Source organism: Borostomias antarcticus, assembly GCF_949987555.1.
Source record: "Borostomias antarcticus genome assembly, chromosome: 6".
Taxonomy (NCBI): domain Eukaryota; kingdom Metazoa; phylum Chordata; class Actinopteri; order Stomiiformes; family Stomiidae; genus Borostomias; species Borostomias antarcticus.
The window spans coordinates 7,760,844-7,785,747 of record NC_140239.1 but is presented as its reverse complement, the minus strand read 5'-3'; the positions used below and the strand labels follow the sequence as shown (position 1 = coordinate 7,785,747).

Here is a 24,904-nt window from a genome sequence, read left to right as displayed (position 1 = left end):
TCACAGAGCTGGAGATCAATACCATCGTTATCTTCCATAGACCCCGAGACATCGGTCTCACCCTGCCTCTCTTCTCACTCACTCTCTCTCTCTCTCTCACACACACACACACACACACACACACACACACACACACACACACACACACACCTCCTGATCCACAAATCAGACCTGGAACTTTCTGTTAGTTTGTATAGAAGTATCATAGTGTTGAGCTATGCTATTCTCTTGCAGACATACCTTTGTCACTACAGCCAAGAGTTAATTTGCATAGATTTAATTGTTTGTAGAATGTTCCCAGGCAGAAGTTGGCATTTCACTGGAGGAGAATGATGAATATTCTAATATGGGAAGGCAAGAGAGGTCCCTCACTCTCTCTTATATAGAGGGGTTCTTCTGTACAGCTGAGACTCTGGTGAAGGGAACTAGAACTGGAACACAATGCAATGTTCCTCTGCAGGGGAACATACGTTCTCCGTTCAGGGTGGTGGAATCTTCGAGGCCAGTAACACAACTAAGCATTACTTGGTATTAAGGATTTTGTATTATAGATAGATATATGACACCACACTCTTAAGGCACCAAGTCAAATCACCGTTTAGAAAGACATTGATAACTGCATGCCTGCCTAGTCAGTACTCACTAGGCATTGGAGAAACCTATACAACCTTTGCTATGTTACGGATTTGCCTCTATATTCTAAATGTGGTGGGTATGTAGCTTTGAGGTACTTTAGCCCAAACTGCTTATGTACAGTACTACTGCACCACTTTATATATCTACGCCTGCACCGCACAGCAGGCATCTTCAAAACGAGGCCTGGGGCTTGATCTCACACTCTCAAACCAACCAATCTCGTCTCTGTCATCACTGGAGCCCGAGGTGGCATCAGAGCAGGTGAACAGCCTCCATTATTCATGTCTCTGAAAACTCGGGTTGGCAGTGTAACTAGTTAAAAAAAATATATAAAAAAAAATACCCAGACATAGATAAATTCATCACATGCAGTGAGAAGTTCAGTTAGTAGTAGGACACATCAGGACACCCGACACAAGTTTCTATAGCAAACTATTTCACAGCTTTATTGACAATAATTATTACAAAAGAGCACGGTTCTTAGGAATTGGCAGAGGTTTGGTGAGGAGCTTTGGGCCCGTTTGACAGTAACCGGCGTCTCATAGGAACGCTCTGTCCCCTCCACGCTGCCAACACACAGCACGGCGTTTTCAATCGCTTTCCTGTACAGAAGGGACCACTTCAAAAACAACGGGGGGAGAAAAGAAAAGCCTGTACAATATTTGATGTGTGAATATTTGGGGCGCTACAAAAACCTCTCGTTTTCCTCTGTTATGTGGAAAAAGTGTGTGTGTGTGTGTTTTACAGTCCGGTCCTGCCAATAGCAGTGGTCAGGAAGTATGTGTGTGTGTGTGTGTGTGTGTGTGTGTGTGTGTGTGAAAGAGAGAGTGTGTGCGTGAGTGCGTGCGTGTGTCTGTGTGTGTGTGTGTATGTGTGTGTGCGTGTGTGTGTTACTGCCGGCAGGTGTCGTGGAAGGCCTCCAGGGTGCGGAAGTCTCTCCAGGTGGGCGGAAGGCCGTCCTGCAGGAAGCGTCCGCAGCGCTGACATGGGCTCTGGAACAACTTGATGTAGCTCCTCAACCAGGTCTGGAACCAGGGAGAGGAGGAGGGAGGGAGAGGAGGGGAGGAGGGGGGAGGAGAGCAGGAGGGAGAGACATACCAGGAATAGGGGGGGATAGGGAGAGAGAAACAGACCGGGATGGGAAAGACTATTACAGTATATCTGTGTATGAAGGTGGTCCTACCGCTCTCAGCTAGTGTTGCACGGTCAAAAACTGCACAATACCGCATTTTATTAGTACCGGTACTAAGAATGAGCCGTATTTCTGAGTTGTGTTGATGTGAGACAGTGGGGCAGTGTGTGTGTGTGTGTGTGTAGCTTCTCTCTGTCCCTCTGGGGCAGTGTGTGTGTGTGTGTGTGTGTGTGTGTGTAGCTTCTCTCTGTCCCTCTGCTACTCCCTAGTGCGCGTGCCAACCGTCAGCCCAGCGTCCAGTTCACCAAACTTATGTATGCAAACGTTCGGGGCGAACATTAAAAGGAAAAAGTTTTAAATAGTTTGCAAAGAATGTTGGCGAAGGAAAGAGGGCTGAGGGCTGCTCAGTTGGTTACACTAGACGGTGGCGGAGGATTTCCAAAAGCAACATTTCAAATTTAAACCCAATGCTAAAACGGAATCTCATAAGATTAATGAGGCAATCTGTAAAGTCTGGAGTCATAACGTGAACACCGTTGCTTTGTGCTGCGAGGCTGCGTCCTGAGTGGACAGAGTGAAGTAGAGAGGGTCAGTAGCCTGGCTCCCACCCCTGAATCTGAATTGCAATTCAGTCAGGCTAGTGGAGCAGAGCCTAATACATCCATGAGCAGAGCAGACACTTTCTTTTCTTTTTAACTTTAATCTTTATTTGCATTTTTCATCTATACAACGACAATACAATAAAACAAAAATAAATAATAAAAACTAACAATAACAGCTTATGGGTTCTTCCATCAAGTCACAATGCAGCTCTTTTATCTTACTCAAATTTCAATATTAGTGGTATCATCACACTTCCTTCTATAATCCATCCATTTCTCCCATTTCCCTTCAAACTTTCCTTCCCAGAGCAGACACTTTCAGTTTATAATTGTAGCTTATTATTTGACAAATGATGATGAATAAAATAAAATATATTTTTTTAATAAAAAAAAAAGTCTAAACAGTTCACATTCCTGCTCCGCCTCAGCAGACTGCAAACACTGAGATCAGTGGGCTACACCTGACACTGTATTATTCCATTAGCCTACTTGTCCTAATGTTTTAGGTTTTTGCTGTGGTATTGTTTCAGTATTGGTATCAATATATTTTTTGCAGGTATTGTATCGAAGTTATAATTTTAGTATCGTGACAACACTATTCTCACACCTCCCCCCTCACTACCCCCTAGCCCTCGGCCCGTTCCTCGCCCTCCCTCCCTCATCCCTTTCACTCTCCCTCTCCCTCTTACCATGAAGGAGCGGACGACCACGTCGGGCATCTGAGGGAGCTGGTAGTGCAGCAGAGCTGTGGTGGCATGGTCTGTCACCTGAGAGAGATGGAGAGAGAGATGGAGAGAGAGATGGAGAGAGAGGAGAGGGGGGGGGCAGGAAGAGAGAAAGAGAGAGAGCTTAGAAACTTCCCACTGTGTGGAGAGGAGCTACAACTTTACATGCCAGTTCCCCTGCCCTGACAAGAGCAGACAGACAGACAGACAGACAGACAGACAGACAGACAGACAGACAGACAGACAGAGAGAGAGAGAGAGATAGAGACAGATAGAGAGAAACAGACAAACAGAGAAAGAGACAGACAGACAGACAGAGAGAAACAGACAGACAGACAAGCAGAAATACAGACAGTGAGAGAGAAGGAGACAGACAGATAGAGAGAGACAGAGAGAGAAAGAGAGACAAAAACAGGCAGACAGAGACACAGAAAGACAGACAGGCAGGCACAAAGCGAGATGGACAGACAGACAGAGAGACAGGTGGACAGACAGACAGACAGACAGGTCTCACCTTCTGAAACACCTGGTAGTTGGACTTAGACCAGATATCAAGCTGGAGAGAGATAGGGACATTGTTGTCATAATCTTCAGACAATCTTCTGATTATTCTACTTTTTAGAACCCTGACTCTGACCGCCCCAAGCTCCACCCCTCTGACCCTGACCCTTGACCCCTGACCTTGCCGTCCTCAGAGTAGATGTTCTCGTTGAAGCCTCGGACGATGGTGCGGTCTATGAACAGACTCCTCATAACAACGATGGCCTTCAGCACCTTTCCCAGTGTCACCTAACACACACACACACAAGTGTGAGAGGCATATTTATTGTTAATTAACAATAAGATAGTTTTCCAGTGTCCACCCAGGAAAGAGTGGTGTGTGTGTGAGAGGTGTGTGTGTGTGTGTGTGTGAGAGAGAGAGAGAGAAGTGTGTGTGTGAGGTGTGTGTGAGAGATGTGTGTGTGAGAAGTGTGTGAAGAGTGTGTGTGTGAGCGGTGTGTGGGTGAGGAGGATTGATGTAAGGTGTGTGTGAGGAGTGTGTGTGTGAGGAGGACTGTTGTAAGGTGTGTGTGAATGGTGTGTGTGAGAGAGGTGTTTGTGAACTGTGAAGAGTGTGTATGAGAGAGGTGTGTGTGTGTGTGTGTGAATAGTGTGTGTGAGAGGTGTGTATGAAGAGTGTGTGAGTGTGTGTGTGTGCATGTGTGTGAGCGGTGTGTGAAGAATGTGTGTGAAGTGTATGTGTGTGTGAGAGAAAGAGCAGTGTGTGTGATGAGTGTGTGAGAGGTGTGCATTCTCACCAGTAGCACAGCGGAGGTGCCGTTAGGCCGGAACAGTTCTATGGACATGTCAGGGAACATGCGCCCGATCCTGGAGATGACGTCATCCACATACCTGGAGGAGAGAACGAGAACACACACACACACACACACACACACACACACACACACACACACACACACACACACACACACACACACACACACACACACACACACACACACACACACACACACACACACACACACACACACACACGTCTGTCTGTCTGTCTGTCTGTCTGTCTGTCCAAATGGTACATTGACTTCACTTATATAGCACTTTTATCCAAAGCTCTTTACAATGAAGGCCTCTCATTCACCCATTCTCCTACACACATACACACACCAATGGCGGCAGCTGCCATGCAAGGTGTTAGCCTGCTCAGTGGGAAAAATTTGGGGTTCAGTGTCTTGTCCAAGGACACTTTGACATGATGTCACAAGGAGCCGGGATTCGAACCGGCGACCCTCCGACCACTGGATGACTCACTCTACCTCCTGAGCTACAGCCGCCTCCAGACCTGCCTGTCTCCCTGTCTGTCTGTCTGTCTGTCTGTCTGTCTGTCTGCCTTCCTGCCTGTCTGTCTGCCTGCCTGCCTGCCTGCCTGCCTGTCTGTCTGCCTTACTGCCTGCCTGCCTGTCTGTCTGTCTGTCTGTCTCTCTCTCTCTGGTCCAGAGCGCCAGGTGGGGCTTGACTCCGTAGAGGAAATGTCATCAGAGCCAGAGGATGTGACATTCAGCGACGGCGTCTGGGGTTGCCATGGAGGGCGAGAGAGCAGAGAGGCAGGTAGGTACTCATTTTTTAGTTTTCCATTGATTTATGTTGTAAACATGTCATCTGTGCGGCCTTGAAATATAATTGGGAGCGCATAATTGCTCTGGTGATACCTTTTTAAAATTCAGACGATTCACTAGTTACACACTCTTGCGGTGTCGTTCGTGGTAGCGGTGAAAACCAAAGTTTTCCTCCCATGACACCTAAACAGCATCTAGACTTAGGAGGGTTGCAGAAACACAAGATTTAGACTGGGACAAATCTCTCGACTTCATGTCTTTCATGAAGTATCTAGCCCATGTTTACTGCTTGTAAATGTTCTTAGCCAATAGACAAACATTTTCCAGGAGCTTGCTCGATCGTCTCATTGAGAGAGGTCAGGGAAGAATTTTTACAGCTCACTTTTCTGGTCCCCGGGTGAAATTGTTTTTTTTGCTTCCCTCTGGAATATGTAGGGGTGGGCATAGGTCCCACCCCCCCATTGCTCTCTGTAAAGCTCATTGTGTTGCCTCTGTGTATGAAATGCGCTATACAAATAAAGTTTGATTTGATTTGATTTAATTCATGAATGCATCTAGCACCTTGAGCTCAAGTTATCAAGCTCTGGTTATAGAACAGACAATGCTTTCTCTATGGGAGTGTGGAGTCTCTTCTCCATCCATTGACATAAAACCTCAGGTCTACTGTGTAGCCTACAGTACATCTGTGGCCTGATAACCTACATTATAGTCACAGTGCCTTGATATGCCCTCACAAATGAAGGCTGTTGGCTATTTAGAAATAATTAAACACAATGAAGTCAGATTATGTAGGCTAATATAGTTAGGCAGACAAACTAATAAAGCATTCATTAATGCATAGAAAATTCATCAGAATGCAGGAAATTATGCTTTTGATGCCCCAAACTTCCTGGGAGAGAACCCCCAGACCCCCACTTAAGGTACCACCTCCGTCTCATTCTGAGCCAGGAAAAACTCCGAATTGTGATGTGAAATTTCCATACTGTTACATGTGACAGTAGTGGTAGTGGTCATTGTTCCTATACCCAGGAAGCCCGCTCTCGTACGCAGCTCTGTTCCACAGCCAGCGGCTTGTTTCAAAGACTGATCCTGAGGGAACAGCTACTGACAGGCGCTAGACACTGGGCCTGGAGCAAACTACAGCCTTCAGCCCAACAGATTCAATCCAGATTATGTGAACCAACAACAACCTAGCAACCACTCCGCTGAAGACGATTGTGACTGGTTTAAAGAAATACAGCCCCCCCCCCCCCATCTCAGCATTGTAATGAGTCCAGCCAGACCTTTCCCCAGCACCGGGACAGCCTACACGGAGTTTGCAGAAGAGATAGGTCTGGCTATGCGAGACAACAACAACAACAACGCCTCAGTGTTCTCCTGCCTGGGCTTGAGGAACAGCATCTGCCAGCTGAGTGCTCTCTCTCTCTCCCTCCCTCCTTCATCCTGCCTTTCATCTCCCAGACCCCCAAGCGCATCTCCTCTACTCCTATCTCTCTCTCATCAATCACCCTTCTCCTCCGATCTCATCTCTCTCGCTCTCTCACTCTCAGAAAGCAGCTGTAACCCCTCTAGAGGGTTAACACTAAGGACAATGCACTAGGGCAATATACCAGGGAGAAGAGAGGAGGAGAAGAGAGGAGAGAAAAGAGGAGAAGAGAGGAGAGGAGAAGAGAGGTGAGGAGGGGAAAGAAAAAGAGAATGAAAGGAGAGGAGAGAACAGAAGAAACGAGAGGAGAACAGAGGAGGAGAGGAGAACAGAGGGGAGGAAAAGAGATGGAGAAGATGAGAAGGTAGGACGAGAACGGAGGAGTGGAGAGGAGAAGCGCTACTCACTGTAGGGGCAGCACCAGCGTACTGGGCTGGACTTTGGGTCTCCTCTTGGCGGACGCCCCCATCTGATTGGCTGAGCGTTTGAGTGACTGCTGGTTGAGCAAACTGGAGGCCAGGCCAGCATGATACTGCAACTGGAGGACAGGAGAGATGACAGGGTGTGGTTGAGACTTAAAAGCCTAAGAGGAAAAAAAGACATCCTTTTTTTCCCTGAGGAAGACCCTGTATGGTCGACTCCGCTTTATTCAAACTTAAAGGAGAATGCTTGTTTTTGACAACCTGGACCTTATTTACGGCATATTATAAGACGTTTCACACGTTTCACATGCCTCTGTAATATGATCTTTAGAAACGTCTTTAGAAACGAAATAGCTTCCCCACTTGCTCCAGCACGCATGCGCACAGCGCGCAAGTGTTGCTCCAGCATGCTGTGCGCATGCGTGCTGGAGCAAGTGGGGAACCTATTTCGTTTCTAAAGATCATATTACAGAGGCATGTGAAAAACCACAACAAGCCCTCGCTCTATGTAAGCACAACTAGCGATTCATAAAGACAGATTGATGAAAACAACTGTAAATAGATTTTTTAGAAGCTGCATTCTCAGTGCCCCGTCCGCCGCCATTACATGGATATACTTGGCTCGCGCTGGATTTTAAATTTCTTCTACAGGCCTCCAAATTACACCAAAGTTATCTCGGTGAGTCAAACGTCTTATAATATGCCGTAAATAAGGTCCAGGTTGTCAAAAACGAGCATTCTCCTTTAAAGGACACGTCTGGGATTTTGCATTATAAGCCATGTTATAAGGCTATTTGTGATCACAATGGACTATATCAAAGTTTCAACAAACGGTGCACTCTCGAGATATGACCTGTCGCCGCCAACGCACACAATAGATTAATAGGTGCATTGATAAAATCCCTCAAAAACACCATAAACTCTTTTTCTCGAAAACTCGTTTTCAAAGACAGGAAACTCACCGAGTGATCACTGCCACAAAGTATGCTTCCTATCGGGGTTTATTTATCATTTCGCATAGATCTATTTTCACTCTCAGTACATACATTTGTTAACTTCTGCTTAAACTTTGGGAGGTCTTGACTGAGTTTGGAGGCTACCGTAGAAGAAGAAGAGGGTCACAGGTCCACACAAGTGGAGAAGCGTAGGATTGCTTTGCAGCTGGTGTTTCATTCGTGTGGATGAATCCAAACATTTCTGGCTTTGTTGTCAATACAAATCAATGATCAATAAAAACCCGATCGGAAGCATACTTTGTGGCGGACACCAGTATGCACAACGGACATCAACGGACACCAGTGACCACTCAGTGAGTTTCCTGTCTTTGAAAACGAGAGTTTATGGTGTTTTTGAGGGATTTTCTAGATAAACCTATTGATCCATTGTGTGAGTTTATAAAACTTTTATACAGGCTGTTGTATATGATCGTATAAAACCTTATATCACGGCTTATAATACTAAATACCGGACCTGTCCTTTAAAAGCCCACTGACATGTCCACCAGCCACAGCCACTTTCAATCCATGATATATAATATATTATAATATTTTATTATATATGATAAATTCAGCATGGGGGCCGCTCATTCAACCAAGATCAAAAGATACCAAGATCTAATCTTTTCAGTGGGAAAGTAGATTGGATTGACATGTTGGCACCGGCTCCGGCATCTCGACAGACGACGGTCTACCAGGGAAGCGCTTATGTTCAAACGCTGCTCTGTGGGTCTAAAACATCCCCTGACTGCTGAATCCAGCTGGACCGGAGCAGGGGAAGGGATCTTAATGAGCCTCCCTCTCCCTCGGCAGAGGCTGCAGCCGCCACAGATGAACGTGCGACGGCATCAAGGAAACAAACAAACAGTCTTTGCTGGCAAAGGTCCCCTGCTGTCCCTAACCTTCCTAATGAGGAGTTAGCGTACACACACACACACACACACACACACACACACACACACACACACACACACAATGATTAAGGCACCAACACTCACACAAACACACACAGAACAAAAGCACACGCACACACACACATACAACCACCGCAAATATACATGTACACAGCGTCTCGGTCTTTGTCTGACACTTCTTTCATTCAAACATGCACACACACAAACACACACACGCACACGCACACACACACACACACTTTCTCCTCCCAGAAATAATAAGGTGCCATGGCAGGCTTCGACAGTCAAGCACTTCTAACAGCCTTGCTTTGAACGGCACATTTTCCAAAGGTCGCTGCCCCCTAACACCCCCCGATCCAGATCTGACTAGCTGACAAACTTATTAGCTCTGTCTGTCTGTCTGTCTGTCTGTCTGTCTGTCTGTCTGTCTGTCTGTCTGTCTGTCTGACTTGTGTGCGTGTGTCTGTCTGACGGCCTGTCATACTGTCTGCCTCTCTCATGCGGTCATGTGACTCTTTAGCCTCAACTTCCCCACATTATGGAGAAGAGGCCAAAAGTCAACTTCATTTCTAATTACCATGTGTGTGCGTGTGTGTGTGCGCGCGTGTGTCTGTTTGATGGGAGGTGGGAGGGGAGGGGGGGGGGGTACACATCAATGGCTGAGACTGTGTCGCAGTGTGTTGTCGCAGTGTGTCAGTGGCAGGACTAATAGCAGCTCATTAGCAGTGTGCGCTGGCTGCAGGCAGGCAGCCTGTGGCTATGTGGCGGAGGACAGGAACACAGGCCTGCCAACGGCAAAGTCACCCTGGACACCCTTTCTGAGCTGGAGGGCTGAGCACGTGGCGTCAGTGTGCAGGCTAACAGAGTTTATCTTCTTTTATGTCGAGCCAAGGAGCCTGCAGCCAAAATAGTCTGGAGGTGTGGCTCGACAGTCTGCGGAAGTCTGCAGGTAAAACTCTTACTCTGACGCGACATTGAGAAGGACAGTGACATTCCTCCTTTGTGCAATTTCCTCCCAGGGATCAATAAAGTAGGCTATCTATTATCTACTACTACTACTATTACTAGTATTACTACTACTACCAGGGTGCAATTTGTGGAAGAAAAGAGTTCTGCACCGTTGTCAATGGCCTTTTCTATTGTCTCCCTCTCCCTCATTTGAACAATTTCCCGCACTAATTGAGACGTCCCATGCCTACTGATCTTGTCATTACGTTTTTCTACCACTGATTGACACTTCACATGCCTACTGATCTTGTCATTACGTTTTTGGGGAGCTTTTCGTCAAAATTCCACTGATGAAGGCATTAGCAATATGCAGCCTCTCTGCTGTTTGGGGGCCTAGATTCCGTATGTCCAGACAGAGCACAGCACTAACCCGTTTTCTGAAGCCTTAGTTATACTCTCAAATGGACAGCTGTGGACACCGCTGACTTGTAGGGGTTCTATTTATACTACTTCTGTAGTCTGCTTGGAGGACGCGGCAGTTGGTGCTCTAATAGCATAGAGGGCGCGCTCTCGGTCACAAAAAATGGGAGGCGCAGGTCGTAGGGCAATCTGACATTTCCTACCTGACAGGTTGCGCTACCCATGGTTTATGCACAATGTAATGGGTAGTAGGGCATTCTGATAGACATTTCCTACATGCATGTCTGCCCTACTGTATAGTGTGCTTATAGCACATCCTGTCAGAGAGGAGTTGTCTATCAGAATGCCCTATGACCCATTATTGTGCTTAGCACTTTCAGAACACCGGTCCCGTCGGAGGCAGTATAGAGCCAGGCCGTTTTGTGAAGTGTGGAGAGAGATGTGAGTGGCTAGTCTCAAGCCCTGGTTATAGGCTACTTTCCTACCTGACAGGATGCGCTACCCATGAATTAAACGTGATATAATGGGTGGTAGGTCATTCTGAGGAGATAGGCCAACTTTTCAGAGCACTGTCCGGGAGGCAAGATTACTTTTCGCAACCCAGATTAGCAAGAACACCATTGAGTTTAGGGTTAAGGTTATGGTTAGGGTGAGGGTCAGGTTTAGGGTGAGGAAAATGGCTATTTTTAGAGAAATGTATTGGTTAACCTGAACGCCCGCGAACCATAAGAACCTTTCTCAAGCTCAGATGCTTTGATTTTGGAGCAGACAGCCATACAGACAGGCCAGCTGAACATTATGCCATCGTCTTTTGTATGCTATAAACCTGCTGTAATAAACAGCTTTTGATTGTCGCTCAAATCCCGTGTTGGAGAGATTCATTTGGAATACACCTGGAAAAGGGACACTGGACTGTGTGGTATTTGTGAGAGATTGGGTGCCGTCTTTTATTGAAATCAAAACACAACGCAGAGCTGAATAAGGACAATAATAAAAGACAACGAAAGTCAACAATTGGTGCCGTGACAGCCCGGATCGGACATCGAACCCTAACAAGTCCAAGAGTGGTCGTCAGCCAAAGCAGACAGCTACAGCTGCGGCAGATGCCTGGCAGTGCAGTTGTGACCTAACTGACCCCAGACATAAAATCAGACCCAACTGGTTGTGGGTGAGTGGTTCGATATTCCGATCATAAGAACGAAGCAGTAAATCTCAACATTACCACACAGTCTCTCAACACGTAAAACTAGCCAGTGCTGGATGTGAATGTATGTAGCTACATGTCTTATGTTTGTAATGCCAAGGTATCTGTCAAGGTACCTGCACTGTTTTGTCTTGGGAAGTAGGCCACTGCTCCACTTCTCTTTATGTTTGTATTTGTTACCTCTGGGGACACGAATAATTCTCCAAAGAGGGCCTGTGAAAGAGCAGGAGATAATCATCTACCTACTGTAAGACGTGGGATGGTTTTATATGTGGCCTCCAGGGACAAGTAGAATTCTCCAAAGAGGGCCTGTGAAAGACCAGGAGATACCATTCACGTAAAATACAGGGGAGGGTTGTGCTTATAGTTTAAAGTTAAACCTGTGCGGGACACAGGACCGAATTGTCTTTAAAAAGGGACCCGTGGGGTCGGAATGATTTTGTGGTTTATGTTTATTGTTGCATATGGAAGCTATATGTGTATATATGTATGCATGGGCCTAGATATATACATTCTAGGGAAGCGTGGTTGGTTAGGTCACTGTGATAAAACCATACTGTGTGTGACCCAAAACCTTATCTGCTTCAGCAGAGTGCTGGAGCCGTTCCATCTCGCTCCCGACTCAGCCCCTCCCCTACAGACGCACCAGAGACAAACTACAGTAAGACAGCCGTTACCTATCAGCTCTTACTAAAAATACTGTTCTCTTGAAAATGGCTACTACACCTAAAAACAGTCCTGTCAGTCCCGATAAACCAGAGAAATCTACGTTAGAGAAAGGGGGTACTCCCCTCCCCCCCCAATATAACGTTAGAGGCGATTAAAAAGAACTTAAACCAGTATGTATGGAAATACATGAGTTTGGATAAAAGCTTTTCTACCATAAGGGAAAAATACGGTATCCGGGACAAAGAGCCATGTTCGCCTGATGACAGTAAAAGGGCATGGAGGCATGGGACGAAATAGACCGCTTAAGAGGGTTTTACGGGCTTCACCCATACGATGCTGTAGCAATCATGAGCCCTAGTGTGTCAACAATGGAGCATGACCTGTTGAAAGCCAGGGTCACTGCAGGTCTAGGGTCTCGGGGCAACAATGTCGAAGTAGGGTGGGACGCGATTAAGACATGGATCAGAGAGGCAGCCAAAATCCCCATTGATTGGCCTAAAATCAATCTCTGCCGCCAGAAGGCGTCAGAGGGCTTTGCTGATTTTGAAGTAAGGTGGAGAAAGGTGTTCTTGAGACATTGTGGTCTACCCGATGTTGATGATGTGAACATGGCTCATGCCAGACACCCGTTGATCGGTGACACTCTAACTAAAGCAACCACCACCAAGGACAGGAGAGTAGAGGAGAAAGCCAGAGCTCCACAGATCCCATTCAGAACAGCTGCAGATGACAATGAGAGCGCTGTCATTTCTGTGGGGGCAGAGGCCGTTGGAGAAAGAGCTGTAAAAAGAGAAGAGAGCCAGAGTGCGTGGCACAGAGAACAGCTGTCCCAACTTCATACACGGCTCCCCATTATCAGCAGATGCCACCGCTCCGCATCCTAGGCCGCCCTGCTACAAAAGCCAGAAGGCCTGGATGTAACAACTACCTTGAACGGACGCCAAAACATAGAGTTCCTCCTTGATACGAGGGGGGGGGGCCTACAGTCACTCCTCATCGCTGTCTAGAGGGAACAGACATCAAAATGAGAGAGCGAAAGCAAGGCATGCAAAATCAGGGGGGGGGGCTATTTGGGTGAGAAAAACCAGGCCATTCCTGCTGGAATTGGGACCTGTGTCTCTCACGACCTCTGTGTGGGTGGGACCGGTAGGATAACCCCTACTGGGTCTTGATGTGTTGACAAAAATCAATTCATCCCTTCATTTCCAACAAGGGAAAGTTAAGGTAGCAGGGAAACCCAATTGGAGCCAAGATAGTCAATGTAAGGTGGTCGCGCCACCTGACAGATTAAAGGAAAATGCTCGTTTTTGACAACCTGGACCTTATTTACGACATATTATAAGAAGTTTGACTCACCCAGATCACTTTTGTGTTGTTCGGAGGCCTGTAGAAGAAATTTAAAATCCAGCGCGAGCCAGTATATCCATGTAATGGCGGCGCACGGGGCACTGAGAATGCAGTTTCTCAAAATCCATTTTCGGCCGCTAAACGGTTGTTTTCATCAATCAGATTGCATGAATCGACAGTTGAGATTCCTCTACGCGAGCCATTCTTTCGGTTTTCAAATACGTGGTCTGTAGCCTCTGTAATATGATCTTTACACGCCTCTCCCCCACTTGCTCCAGCACGCATGCGCACAGGCCAGCGCGCAGACTGGATATTCTCCCTCACATTCTCTGCGCTACGATCGTAGTTGGTGCCGAGAATATTGTCGTCGTCATTCGTCAGCAACAATCCGATCGTAGCGCAGAGAATGTGAGGGAGAATAGCCAGTGTAAAGATCATATTACAGAGGCTACAGACCACGTATTTGAAAACCGAAAGAATGGCTCGCGTAGAGGAATCTCAACTGTCGATTCATGCAATCTGATTGATGAAAACAACCGTTTAGCGGCCGAAAATGGATTTTGAGAAACTGCATTCCCTTTGCCCCGTGCGCCGCCATTACATGGATATACTGGCTCGCGCTGGATTTTAAATTTCTTCTACAGGCCTCCGAACAACACAAAAGTGATCTGGGTGAGTCAAACTTCTTATAATATGTCGTAAATAAGGTCCAGGTTGTCAAAAACGAGCATTTTCCTTTAAGATGAGTCCCAAAGTAAACGCACCTTCATAGATTGGATCACTTGTAGAGCCAAACACTCCAGACTAAAAACATCGTAGCTTCAGGCCTAGCACCCCAAAAGATAGGGACAGTCGTGGCAGCTGTTGTTCGAGCAGAGCCCTTGAGCTAAAGATCCACACGGTTTAGGTGTGGGGGCCTACTCGGGGTGAAGAAAGCAAATATGGAAAATTACACTTTAATGTTCCAATTTGTTCCCACTGCTCGGATGACTGTAGCGCTGCTAAAGGGAGAAAGAGAGAATGGGTGCTAGGACTGTAGGCAGTTTAGAACGAACCTTCCAAAGGTCAAGTCTGGAGTCGACAGTGGCTCTTCTATAAAAATATAATAATAACCTCTCTATATGATCTGAGAGAGAGAGAGAGAGAGAAAGAGAGAGAGAGGAGACATGCTATCACAATCAGAGTCGTGGAATGCATAATGCTGTCGCAGTTTTTCTTGTGTTTTTCTGTGCCAACAGGTGGAGTTGGAGAGAAGGACTTTCGGGTTGACTTGGGACACGGTGGCCACGTGTGCTGGAGTTCAGCAGGGAAGACTACACTACTCCGGGGGGAGACGTCGACGACCAAGACGGGACACTTGAACTTTCACCCCACATCAGTGGAGGCTCGTCCATTGAGATTTATTGAAAAGGTGGGGGACTACAAACTGTAGCGCTTCAGGAGAAAAGGCTTTCATCTTTCCAACGATGTGTTTACTTTGGTGAGTAACGAAACGGTTTTGTCTGTAGAGTCGGACGACCGGACCGATGAAGCGCTTTCATAGGCAAATTGCATTGAGGCGTTATACGTAGGATATCGCCCTGGACCAGGTCTAGAGGACCCATAGATATCTATGGAAGGGAGGCTAGCCTCCCTTAAAATCCCTAAAAATCTTAAATCAATGTAATGCCTTTTTTTCTTGCTAATTTGTGATTGGCCAAAACGCTGAAAAATTACTTTCAGATATTGAGATTCAGATATTGACATTTTGTTAGTCCAATCACATTCCAGATTCCAGATTTCCCACAGTGAAGGCCGATTGAGTTGGCGTTGATGTCTGTGTTTCTCTTCCCTGTGCCATTGGAGACTTTTTGTGTGTTCATAGCTCCATAATATAATACATCCGAAAGTATTATAGGACATATTATACATCAAACTGTTCATCTATTTGTCTTGATTCTAGCCATCTAAATATCTAAGCTGACATAAATACTTTTTGAGCTAGAGCCGTCTGAACACGACAGTTCCACTGGCTGGCTATAGCCGGTAACGTTAGCTAAGAGGTGCACGTCAGGCTACGGCATAGGAAGGCGCGCAGATTGGCTGGAGGCGCAAACTGTCGGCAACTCGCCCAAAACATTACTAGAGACTGGGTAGCAACACCGGATTGGAGAAATCCACAGCCTGGCTCCTGCTTGCGTGCGAATTGATCGCTTTGCGGTGCTTATTCCATATCCAGTGATGGATGGGTGGATGGAAAACTTTCAACTGAATGTTCATATTGTTCTGATAATTGTAGGCTATAGCAACATGAGTGGCAGCTTTGACAGCAACCCAAATTAGCTAATCCCATAGCTGTACCATTGCTAGCTAGCCATGAGCGAACTGTTGGATACTGCATTTGCTGTGCAACATATTCCATTGTCCAGTTGTCAAATCTATTTGCCAACAAACTGTTTGAGAGCCAGCACACCTCAGTGTCCCCTAATCAAAAACATTTTTCATATATCACCTAACCTCTCCAGCACCTCACCAATATCAATTATTTTCTCTCTTTAGAGAAGAGTACAATCCATTACAACTATTGCTTACAATGTTTTATTGTAATATTTTATCATGAATATGATAAATAAATGCTGCATGTATTCAGTTTTTACTTTTGCTAAAATTGACTGTAAATCCACTTTAAAGCTGATATTTCAAATAATAACTGACTGAGGGAAAGTGCCCTCCGGCGCCCATGGGTGGTTCGCCTCTCTTCCTCCTGTCCTCCTCAGTTTTTTGAGTCACCAGCCGCCACTGCCCCACATACACTAACCTTTTCATCCTCCATTCACAGCGTGCTGGTTAGGGAGAGTGAAGCTGATGTGAAGTGTGTGGGTCATTTGTCATACTGTGAATAAAAACTCCCCAGGCTGCACTTGAAATATACTTATTAAAACGGAGAAAGGGGTATTGTGAAGTGTATTTTGTTAAAAAGTTTTTTTTTTTATCTCTGGGTCGGGGACGCTCGAATTTGGAGTAATTTTCCTTTCCTTTCTGTTTTGTTCTGCTTTCCGAAATATGATGCAATAGTTCACTGTCCCCTTTTCACTGTGGATAATGTATCTTTTGGTAGAACGCTGGCTAATGTTATCATGTCTATTGTTGTGTTTGACAATGCATGATGGTGCTTTCAGAATGTTGATTCATTCTGACCTTTGACAGAAGTGCGCCATCTGTGGCCGATTTTGAGAAATCCATGAATTCAATTCAGTGCTCCCCTGAGCAATTCACATACTACTACTACTACTACCACCACCACCACCAATACTACTCCTACTACTACTACTACTACCACCACCAATACTACTACTACTACTACTACTACTACTACTAACAATACTACTATTACTACTAACAATACTACTATTACTAGTACTACTACTACCACCACCACCAATACTACTACTACTACTAACAATACTACTACTACTGCTGCTACTACTACTACTAACAATACTACTACTACTACTACTACCACCAATACTACTACTACTACTACTACTACTACTACTACTACTACAGTACTAACCATACTACTACTACTACTACTACTACCACCACTACTACTACTAACACTACTACTACTACTACTACTACTACTACTACTACTACTACTACCACCAATACTACTACTAACAATACTACTACTACTACTACTACTACTACCACCAATACTACTACTAACAATACTACTACTACTACTACTACTACTAGTTTGATCCCAGTTTCTTGAGCAAGACACTGAACCCCATAATCACTCACGTGCGGCACAGCATAAGGTCTCCGGGCCTTTCTGTGTGGAATTTGCATGTTCTTCGCAAAAAAACATGCAGAAGAATAATGCTAACGCTGTCTGTCCCTGGCAAAGATGGACAGGAGCACTTGGTTGGCCCCTGGGCAAGCCCATGCACGCTGCCTACTGTCTATTCCCAGCTGCCCTTGGGGGAAGGACAATGGGATGGGTTAAAGGGGTAGTGCGCTATTTTGGACATTTAGCCCTATTTGTAGTCTGCCTACCATGAACCTGAAACATACACACTATAATTTCACTGATCGTTCCAGTATTGAGCTAGCTGCAGTTTTTATGCAGGCTCTCACTGAGCTACAATGGAAGTCAATGGGGCATACGTAAATACGTTGACAAACTATGATGAATGTGCTTTTCTGAGACTGGAAGTACAGGGTGTAATCTTACCAGTCTGTGTGCTCTCCTCTGAAATGTATCACAATACGAATATTTTTAGGCGTTTGACATGACTTGCACATAGTCCTCTGTGGGAATAGTGAAAACAAGTGCCAGGGGAAAGCTTATGTCCAAGCCATAGTCTCTTCATCATCAGTAGACGCTCCAGCCACTTGTGTGTGTGTGTGTGTCTCGGCATTGCCGCCTACACCGTGTGATGTGTGCATACTCACTGTGACGAATAAAGATGTTTTACTACTAACAATACTACTACTACTACTACTACTAGGGATGTGCACGGTTAACCGATTTCTCGAGTACCCGAGTAGGCAATCTGCTAGTCGGAAAATAAATACTACTCGGTTAATCTAAAGGCTATATAATATGGCATGTTTGGCCGTGAAAGCGCGCATTTCTGAGCGCCTGTGCCCTTCTTCAATTGTTACCAAAGAGGATAGAGCGTTGGCGGCTGCCTGGAGAAAAGCGCTGTACTGTATATGGAGTCTTTTTAAGAGCGCTCCGGCACAGGCCCATGCGCGTATAGCCTACTCGTTTTCCAGCCTATAAAGAAATATTGAATGAATAGGCCTGTTGTTCAATAAATCTATTTAGTTTTGCATGGACATTTCTCTAATGAAGGCTTGACGCCGAAACATCCATTATTGTCCAATAAATTGGAAATAGGCAGTGAGTGCCGCGGTGCTTTTTAGATAACGCTAAAAATTAATTCACTTGTTATCCGGCATCGGCAGTAAAGGCTTGGTTTAATACTTAATTTATATTAGTAAATTAGAGGTCTGGTTGCATATTGTAGGCTTAGAGTTTTCAGAGTAGCCTAACGATAGGCTTAATAGGCTATGAGCTGGGCAGTGCATCCAAATTAAAAGGCTGCGTTTTTCGATTCCGATAGCTTCATGAAAACCTGTGGGTTATTCAATCTGATAAGTAATGCATCCAACCACACATCAGCTTTTAAATATGTTTATTTGCAAGGGCATGGACGAGACATGAAAGCACCGCCACGGTAATAACGGCGGAAAAAAACGTATTCCCCTCCGAGGGGGCCGGGGTTCAATGCGCTCTGTCTGGACGGTATCTTTTTTTGAGTAATCTTTTTTTTGAGTAATCGGTTACTCGAGTAGGATCAGGTTAGGTTACTCGGTTTTAAAATTAGTCGAAATTCCCATCCCTAACTACTACTACTACTACTAACTATACTAGTACTACTAACAATACTAGTACTACTACTACTACTAACAGTACTACTACTACTAGTACTACTAACTATACTAGTACTACTAACTATACTAGTACTACTACTTCTAACAATACTGCTGCTGCTACTACTACTACTACTAACAATAATACTACTACTACTGCTACTAACTATACTACTACTACAGCTACTACTAACAATACCACTACTACAAACTACTACTACAACTACTACTAACTATACTATTACTACTAACAATACTACTACTACTACTACTACTAACAATACTACTACTACTAACAATGCTACTACTACTACTACTACTACTAACAATACTAGTACTACTACTACTACTGACAATACTACTACTAACTATACCACTACAACAACTTCTACTACTAACAATACTACTACCACTACTAACTATACTACTACTGACAAAACTACTACTACTAACAATACTAGTACTAATACTACTAACCAATCCAATCCAATCCAACTTTAATTATAGAGCACATTTAAAACAAGAGTTGACTAAAGTGCTTTCCATTTCAATCAATACAAAAAACACGGTAGACAACACAGTAGGACAATAGAAGCATAATGAAACATAATAAGAAAGAGCTACTCTGATACTTAGTATTAAAACACCAGGGAAAACAAATTTGTTTTTAGGCGGGACTTGAACACTGGAAGCGTTGGGGCCAGCCTAACGTGGGGGGGCAGCTCGTTCCAGAGTTTGGGGGCAATGACGGCAAAGGCTCGGTCCCCCCTGTGCTTTAGCCTAGATTTAGGGATGACGAGGAGCGACTGGTCAGCCGACCTGAGAGACCGTAGTGGGATGTAAGGATGTAGGGCGTCAGCGAGACAGGATGGGGCCAGACCATTCAAATCTTTATAAGCAAACAAAATCTTAAAATTAATCATAAACTGCACCAGAAGCCAATGGAGGGAGGCAAGAACAGGAGTAATGTGTTCTTGTTTACGTGTCCCTGTCAGTAGCCGGGCAGCAGCATTTTGCACTAGCTGGAGACGTGACAGCGAGGCCTTGTCAAGACCAACATGAAGGGCGTTGCAATAATCGAGGCGGGTGGACACAAACGCATGCATGACTCTCTCAAAGTCACGAATGGAAAGAGAAGACGACTTTAGAGAGTTGCTTCAGCTGAAAAAAACTAGACCTGACCACAGCATTAATCTATTTGTCCATTTTTAGCTTGCTGTTAATTTCCACTCCCAGGTTGGTTACTATGGGCTTGACATATGACTCAAGGGGGCCAGGGTCTGGAGGTACATTGCCAGGACCACTAGGTCCAAACATAATAACCTCAGTTTTACTGTCATTACAGTTTAAGAAATTCAAGGCCAGCCAGACTTTGATGTCCCTGAGACATTCCAACATGGGTTTAAGAGAGTTAGGGTCATCACATTTTAAAGGCAGGTATATTTGTGAATTGTCTGCATAAAAATGGAACGAGATGCCATGTTTTTTAATAATAAACCCTTGTGGGAGCAGATAGTGTAAAAAGGAGGGGCCCTAGAATGGAACCTTGGGGCACACCACATGAAAGCGACGCAAATGATGATGGAAATTCACCATGACTCACAGAAAAACTCCTCTCAGACAGATATGACCTAGAGCAGTACCTTTGATGCCCACATAATGCTCTAGATGAGAGATGTGGATGTTGTGATCTACTGTGTCAACAGCAGCTGTAAGATCTAAAAGTACAAGAATGACAGCGTTCCCAGAGTCAGCAGCCAATAAAATATCATTAAACACTCTCAGAAGGGCGGACTCTGTAGGGAAGAGCCTTAAAACCTGACTGGAATACCTCCTCACATGGTGTTTGATGCAAGCACACTCGGCAAGTGGACCAGACAGGCTCAGACTCTGCCAGACAGGGAACTCCGAAAAAGTTGCTGCATATACAGTAATTAGATAAGAAGATTAAAAGGCTGTTTCAGTGTAATGATGAGATGTGAAACAAGCGCATTCATTTGTGAAAGCTGTGATGAGGCTCTAGCCGTGCATTTGTCGAGAAATAATGCATACCCCTCCAGCCAATCAGAATCGAGTATTCACCCAGGCCATGGTATAACTAACAATACTATTACTACTACAACTAACAATAGTACTACTACTACTACTACTTACCCCCACTGACACCTCTCCCACCACCCAGAGCTCCTGCCTCTTTTCTGTCACACGCTTACAAAAAATGTCTAATCCATAGAGTACAGGTCTGGTCCAGGTGCTGTTGGACTGTTCTACTGCATGTCCTCACGTCCAACACAGCTGGTATTTCGATGACTATGTTCCCATGTATGTTCTCCTGTTATGTCCTCATGGAGATCCTCCTTGTCATGTTCTCTATATCCTCATATACTGTATGTCCTTGTGTGTTCACATGCGTGTCCTCGTATATCCTCATGTGTTCTCGTGTATGTTCGCATATAGGTATGTCCTCATGTGTGTTCTCGTGTGTCGCATCTCCTGTGTGTGTGATCTTATTTGTGTTCATGCATGTTCTCATGTGTATGTTCTCCATCGGTTCTATAGATTAAGTTTTCTTATCGAGGCTCTCTCTCTCCTCTCAGTCCAGGCCACAGACGAGAGGAGGAGAGATCATCCTTCACACAAACACCAATCTCCCTAATAGCACTATGGAGGGAGGAGAAGGGTTGTGTGTGTGTGTGTGTGTGTGTGTGTGTGTGTGTGTGTGTGTGTGTGTGTGTGTGTGTGTGTGTGTGAGTGTGAGTGTGAGTGTGAGTGTGTGGGGTCATAAAAGACCCCCTAGCTGAGCTACAAGTGATCAAAGGACACCAAAGTACCAATGAAAATAGTCAGGAAAATTGGAGATGATTGTAAGGGTTCAATTCCACTTCAACATGGAGTGGGTAGCAGGCCCTATCCCCTGGAGTGGGGGCAGGAGTGTGTGTGTGTATGAGTGGTGTGTATGAGTGTGCGCGCTGGAGTGGAATCTACAGTAAGAGGGCACGTGCATGTGTGTGTGTGTGTGCGTGTGTGGAGTGGGTACAGCTGGGTTTTATCAACAGAAGAGCCCTTGTTCTTTCATATCACATCAAACAGTGGAGAATAGAGTTCCTTCTACAGAGTCCATCTCCTGCTAGCCTGGACAACACAGATTGGACAGAAAGCAAGACACACACATGCACGCACGTATGCACGCACGCACACACATACACACACACATGCACAGACAAGACAGACAGGAACACAGCCAAGACAAGCAAGCATGCAGCGCACAGACAGATACAGGCTGACCAGCAACAGGCAAAGCTGAAAACAGACAGGCAAGTAGATAAGACAGGCTGACAGACAGACAGGCAAAGCAGACCGATAAACAACCAGGTAGATAAGACATTAAAACAGACAATAATTCAGCCAGGTCACGTGAAGTGATTGGGTCAGGAGCTGCCCACCTTGTTGGACCACTTGTAGGCCTGCAGCAGCTGGCTGTATAGCGGGGTCTTGTCCTGCACGGGGTCCAGGCTCAACAGCCCACTGTTGTGAAGGGGGTGGCTCTCTGACGGGCGACCCACCAGAGTACTCAGACGTTCCAGCTCACTACGCACGTAATCACACACACACACGCACGCACACACATACATACATACATACATACATACACACACACACACACACACACACACACACACACACACACACACACACACACACACACACACACACACACACACACACACACACACACACACACACACACACACGGACATGCAAACATCAAGTGTTTAATTGACTCAAACGCATACGTTCACAGCCTTTTCAGCTAGCTAACGTTACCGTTATTACTAGCTAGATAGGGTAAGCCTAATGTTTACTCACTTTAGATCGCGATTCACAGACTGCAGATTATCCTGAAACTCGGTTGTGAAAACCTTTTCCCGCCCTTCCAGGGTTTCCTTATTTTTCATCCCATCTTTAAGGGAGTCAAACACCCTGGTTACACTTGAGCGAAGTGCTTGAATAGCATTAATTGCTTGAGAAAATGCCTCTAAATTTACACCGACGTTCATAACATCCGCCATGTTTTCTTTCTACTGGAGTAGTGTCGCACAGTGGACGTCATCACTACGCAACATGCAATGGAAATGTAGTTTTCTTTTGCACAGTCCCAGTTGTGGACATTCAGCGGCAACACGATCCACCAGTATGTATGGACCCTCATGGCTTCGTTTAGCCTACATTTACAACAACAATCCAAAGTCAAGATCACAAATCGCTTGAGCAAATTATCAATCAACCTTTGTAGACTGGACATCAAGTTTACAAGTTACAAAGTAGGCCTACATTAAATTATATTTAAGTTTACAAGATACAAATTACACAGAGTGATTATATAAGCGCTCTGTTTCTCTTTCTTTTACTGTAGTGAAGTGATTTTGGACTCACTGCTCCTTTAAACTGGGTGGGGAGTCCGACCGACGCTTGTGGGACGCCTCCATTCTGGTGATGAGACGAAGTTGCGCATCCATCCACTTTATGCACAGATAGACACAGTAACTAGCGATCATCAGTTGGGTATATGGCGACGCATAGGGGGGACTAGAGAGATTTATTCATCTGTCCTTGAGCGCGTAGCTACAGGACGAACCGGAGGCTGTAAAAGTAGCGAGAGGGGAGGAGACGCTGCCTAAAAGTAAGAATCTCCAGACTTAGATAATTTGCCAGGGAGTTATGCCTTGTTCAGTCCGGTGAACAAGATAATCAACCAGAATTCCAACCCCGTGCGCGTCTCTCGTGGAAAGTAGCCTACGAGGGGAATAAGGAGACGGAGAATCTAATCTTAAAGCGGAATAAGGTATCCATGTAGAAATAAGGCGCGTATCAGACTTCATTCATTAGGTAAGTGCTAGGCTATATCCCACAGCCTACAATCATACATTAGGCTACTGAAAACTATATATTGTAGGCTATTTTATTGGTGTACACATTTCACAAATGCGCCTTTTAAATTATGTAGCCTACACAAGAGAGCAACAACTCGAGGGGAGCAGTCGTGAAGTTCAGTCAAGACGTCGGGGGTGCAATGCAAATAATAGACGTTTGCCGTTTAACCATTCTGACATTAATCTGGTGGCAAATGGCCAGAGTAGCCTAGCCTGCACGCGCGCACTGCTAGATTAATATTAAAAGTAGCATAGACTAACCCACGCGCGCAAAAAAAAACACTAGCCTACACACTTTTATCTTAAAGTCCCCAAATTAATAAATCGTAGCCTAGTTTATAGTTGCCTCAGAATTCATAGTTGGTTAAATTAAAGGTTTTTTGAATGATGAATATATGCAATTAATTCTTTCTACAACAGACGAATATTCTCATGATCCCTATATTTTCCTTGGTAGAGAGAGAGACAGAGAGATGAGCGCGTGCAGCCGTGGGCTGCGCTGATTGACATGAAAGAGGCGCGAGGAGCAGGCTGGAGAACGGAGTCTCCTCACGGACTGAGTCAAGGCTGGAGTCTCCTCACGGACTGAGTCAAGGCTGGAGTCTCCTCACGGACTGAGTCAAGGCTGGAGTCTCCTCACGGACTGAGTCAAGGCTGGAGTCTCCTCACGGACTGAGTCAAGGGCACACCGGCGGCGACAGGCCGCTCGGGGCAGGACGACTGATCTCATATGACAACATCCGATTTCAACTTTGCATCCCATCAGTGCCAAATAGCCTAAAGCAAGTAAAGAACTTTGCAGACTTAAAAAGTAATTATTTTAATAGTTTTACACCACAGAGGAACGATACGAGTACGAATTCAGAACACTACTGAAATATTTGGAAGGAAGATCTGTCAAGGAACCAGCCAGTAGCCCGAGAATTGTCTGCAGCATCAGGTGCCTCTACCATGACAGCCCGCCGGTGTCCTTGCTGACGGGCTCCCCGGTG

General features: G+C 45.4%; 1 protein-coding gene across 1 annotated transcript; it reads right to left on the bottom strand.

Annotated features, from left to right (window-relative positions):
• Positions 1 to 1,101: 1,101 nt before the first annotated feature.
• Positions 1,102 to 23,051, bottom strand: med27 (mediator complex subunit 27; the record flags this gene model as incomplete). The annotated part of the gene is made up of 8 exons (XM_084439754.1): positions 1,102 to 1,661; positions 3,060 to 3,137; positions 3,610 to 3,651; positions 3,777 to 3,884; positions 4,394 to 4,487; positions 7,043 to 7,173; positions 22,425 to 22,569; positions 22,849 to 23,051. 8 exons carry the CDS (start codon positions 23,049 to 23,051, stop codon positions 1,527 to 1,529), a joined length of 936 nt encoding a protein of 311 aa, XP_084295880.1. The 3' UTR covers positions 1,102 to 1,526.
• Between the last annotated feature and the right edge of the window lie 1,853 nt (positions 23,052 to 24,904).